Source organism: Homarus americanus, unplaced genomic scaffold, assembly GCF_018991925.1.
Source record: "Homarus americanus isolate GMGI-L3 unplaced genomic scaffold, GMGI_Hamer_2.0 scaffold51859, whole genome shotgun sequence".
Lineage (NCBI taxonomy): Eukaryota > Metazoa > Arthropoda > Malacostraca > Decapoda > Nephropidae > Homarus > Homarus americanus.
The window spans coordinates 18,721,284-18,725,874 of NW_024711292.1; the positions used below are offsets into that span (position 1 = coordinate 18,721,284).

Sequence of the window (4,591 nt, forward strand, 5' to 3'; positions counted from 1 at the left end):
TTAACCGAGGGACCACTGTACATTATTACTTACTCAACTTATAAATAGATGTCAAATATAATGAACTTTAATTGGTTAAAATCTTTAAGCATTCATAAACTGGTCTTGCTCAATAAAGTCATATTTTGTTAAGATCTCCAAAAAAGAAAATCACAAAACTTTCCTCTGGATAGGACTTACTAGCTATAGCGTCATTTATGATTTTGACAAACTTCTCCCATAGTTCTTCTGGATTCATCTCCACACATTCTGGGGATGGGTATAATAGGGTCACCTGAAAAGAAATTACACAGTTTTAGCTATATTGGACAGTACAATACAGGTACCTGTATACAATTAATTTGATTTGAAATATTAGTCAATTCTGGGAAGCTTAAGGGGACAACCCGGCTGTTATAAAGAGTGGTGCACTATATTTATGCAATTGTTTTCATATTTCAGATATTACATACTCATAATAACATAATGACTATCACCATGTGCCCCTTTCCTCCTATGCCTCCCCCAACTCCCTGATCCATTTTCAGAAAAAGCCCTGGGTAAAGTTGTTTCGGCACTTTCTGTTAATTTTTGGTAACAATTTAATTCTCAATGATTTGATCTCATGAATGCAAAAATGCCTGTTACCTTATCAAGCTGAAATTAGAGTTTTAAGCCCTCCAAGTACACAAAAACTAAATGGCTGCAGAGTGTTCTCATATCTTCCATAAAATCTATTTTAAATGGAATAAATTAATGATCCTACAATATTTTTATGCACGGGTATTTCTTGGGTTAAGGAATTTCGCCCTTACGGAATTTACAAATTAAGACACTAATTTCGGAATACGGAAAAAAATTCATTTATACAGTCGGCCCTTAACATATGCGGGGGTTAGGTAACAGAGATACCCGTGAATGTTAAAAATCCGTGTACTTTTGCTGCCCCCCCCTAAAAAACCCCTGGCCCCCCATGTCCTTATTTACCGCATATACCTGTGTGTAGTTCGAGTTTTTAAGACCAAATTATTTGGCAAAAAATTGGGGGTCAACCTTTAAACGGGTAATAGTTTTGTTAGGTTGAAAAATATTTACCCGTAACTACCAGTAAACAATGGAAACGATGAACCAACGCACCACCAGCTGTGAGTGTCGGCACAGTCGCCAGGGCAGATCTCATGCGTCATCATAGCAAGCCCAAAGTAGCCAAATGCATGGTATGGTATGCACAGGACGATGTTAAACATAAAGTATTCATTTTTTAAAGTATTTATAGATACTGTACATAAATTTTTGTTCATTACATTTGAAACATCAATCTTTGTTAATTAAATTTGTAACAAAAGAAAACTACGATACCGTATTTTCATTAAAATATTACTTCGCAAGTATATTTTACCTTAACGACTGAATGCATATATTCTCAGAAATAAATATGCAAATGTAATATTTTTGCTGAAATTACATATGTATTACAGTGTAAAGTGGGATAAAATCATGATGAAAACAATGACTTTCGCTTTCTTTCGTTGTTCAAAAGATTTTACCGTAATCGCTTTTCGAATGGTTTTCAGTTAAAAAACTGTTGTACTGTACTGTATTACAATAATATTCTATCCTATCATTAGCCTCATAATCCCACAACTAAAAACCATTCGAAAAGCGATTACGGTAAAATCTTTTGTGAACGAAAGAAAGCGAAAGTCATTGCTTTTGTCACAATTTTATCCCACTTTCCACTGTAATACGTACATCATTTCAGCAAAAATATTACACTTCCATATTCTCAGAAATAAATATTAGTTTTATTTAAAAGTAATGCACAGTATTTAATATTAAAAGGCAAAACAAGCTATAAAAACAATTAATACTGTACACCCGTAATGTACTGGCTGGCATCTCCACTCGTCCCTGCTCCCGCCTCCAGCATCACCACTCCTCCCCGCTCTATCCCTCCGCCTCCTCCACATCGTCACTACTGTTGTATTACAATAATATTCTATCCTAATTCACTTGAATAAATACTACGATACCATATTTCTGAATATTTTCATTCAAATCCATCAAAATCATTTTCCTTGTCATCGTCTTCAACACCAAACAGCTCCTCCCAGTCTTCTCCTTGAACAGGGCTAGAGGGTACGTGTTTTTCGAATCGTTTTCAGTTAAAAAAATGTTACATCACATGTATATTTTACCTAAACTGCGCCTGAATGAATATATTCTCAGAAATAAATAGTAGTTTTGCTGAAACGTGATGTATTTCAATGTAAAATAGGATAAAATACATGACGAAAACAAAAGACTTTACCTAACCTTCCGATGTTCAAGAGATGTTACTCGTTTTTTTAATCGTTTTCGGTTAAAATACTGTTATATTACAATGATATTCTATTCATTCTGTGCTTGATATACTACATTCACGGAAATGTAATATTTTTGCTGAAATGACGTACGTATTACAGTGGAAAGTGGGATAAAATCGTGACGAAAACAATGACTTTCGCTTTCTTTCGTTCAAAGGATGTTACCGTAATCGCTTTTCGAATGGTTTTCAGTTGTGGGATTATGAGGCTAATGATAGGATAGAATATTATTGTACAGTGGTCCCTCGGTTAACGAGCACAATCCGTTCTAGAAGGTTGGTCGTTAACCGAAAAACTCGTAAACCGAAACCATTGTTTCAATGGGTTTTTGGGTAATTGGTTTCAGCTCACCGAAAATTGCCTAAATTCAACAAAAAAGGTAGAAAAGTACACTTACTTTGAGGTGTGTATGTAGAAGGCTCCTGGATGATGATGATGGGAATTAGAATGGGGGTGGAGAAGGGAGAAGAGAAGGCATTGGGGTGGAAGAGAAGTCACCCCATGGCACCATTTCACCCATAAAATTTTAGTTCTCTTGGTGCAATTCAAGAATATTTTCTTTAAATCAACACTGCACTGCATTATATATTGTCAATATGTAAAATAATTTCAAAATGACCAATAATTTGCTTGCAAAAACAGAAAAAAAGCATTTAGTTGAAGAGAGTCTCAAGCAAGATGTTACCTCCACTGAAAAGACACAAAGACTGACGCCTGTATGGTGTGTTGAGAGGCTGGATGGCACGCATAAAACTAGTTTCATTACCTTCAATTATGTTCAATAATTGTTAAAATGAGTAAAAAATTTAATATTAAACTTTTAAAATTATTGAATAGTATAAACTTCTTGATATTTGCTAAAATGGTAAGGAATTTAAGCCCTAGAACCGATTACTGTATTGGCGGACTAATACTACAGCTGGTGGACCGCCAAATGCAAGCGAAATCATGTTCAGGTTGGCTCGTAAGAAACTCGTTAATCGAGGGATTGCTCGTTAACCGAAGTTAAGAATCTTATGGAACGTAACTCCTTAACCGAAATCTCGTTAACCGAGGCGCTCGTTAACCGAGGGACCACTGTAATACAACAGTTATTAACTGAAAACCATTCAAAAGCGATTACGGTAACATCTTTTGAACGAAAGAAAGCGAAAGTCATTGCTTTCGTCACTTTACACTGTAATACGTACGTCATTTCAGCAAAAATATTACATTTCCATATTCTCAGAAATAAATAGTAGTTTTGCTGAAACGTAATGTATTTCAATGTAAATTAGGATAAACTACATGAAAACAAAAGATATTACCTAACCTTCCGATGTTCAAGATATGTTACTCGTTTTTTTAATAGTTTTCGGTTAAAATACTGTTATATTAGTGATATTCTATTCATACTGTGCTTGATATAATACATTCACGGAAATGTAATATTTTTGCAACTACAATGCTGATGTCAACTCAAGCGTGGTTACAGCGAGATTGACTGAGTAAGGGAGAGCTATGCATGTGTGTGTGAGGTTGCGGTTGCGGGCGGTGTCCCGTGTTCTGTGCCGCGCGCGAGTTGAATGGGGCGCAATTTGAATGTATTTCAATTACTTCAATGTACAGAATATTCCTCTTGCGGGGCAATCCGCATATTTGCAAATCCGCGTATGCTAAACCCGCGTATGTTAAGGGCCGACTGTACAGTATTTATTTTTACCCACAATAAGGCATACAGGACAAATTACGTACCAGTAATACCACATTAAGCAAAAACAACATTTTTAAAGATCAGAATCACATTGAAAAATTACACGACCGTCAACTGAGGCGGGAAATATGACTTATTTCCCGCCTCTGCTGACGGTCGTGTAATATTTCAATGTGATCCTGATCTATAAAAATGTTGTTTTTGCATAATGTAGTATTTCTGGTACGTAATTTGTCTTAGTATGCCTTATTGTGGGTAAAAATAAGTACTGTATATATTAAATGCATCCTCCGAAAACGTGAATTTGCTACCAGAGTTTAACAGTTAATTCATGTACACCTAAACCCCGACTTACGACTATACGGACTTACGTCCAATGGTACTTACGACCTGCTTTGACCGTACGTCCATACGGGACATACGACTGCGACCGCCGTGACCAAAATTTTTTTCAAATGACGCGCGCATTTTCTATACCGAAACGTTTCCGTCCCGGGCGAGACGGAGGGGTGTCTTGGGTCGCCTCGTGGCTGCACTCACTCAGTGGAGCGCG

General features: G+C 36.3%; 1 protein-coding gene across 4 annotated transcripts in view; it reads right to left on the minus strand.

The window, feature by feature from the left end:
- Window positions 1–274, minus strand: part of LOC121854641 (putative glycerol kinase 5) — a gene marked incomplete at its 5' end in the record, with an annotated part of 197,031 nt that extends 196,757 nt beyond the window's left edge. For all 4 annotated transcript variants that reach the window (XM_042349522.1, XM_042349443.1, XM_042349356.1 and 1 more), the window contains 1 exon segment: window positions 181–274. In XM_042349522.1, the coding sequence (XP_042205456.1) occupies window positions 181–274 (94 nt within the window).
- Window positions 275–4,591: the final 4,317 nt, after the last annotated feature.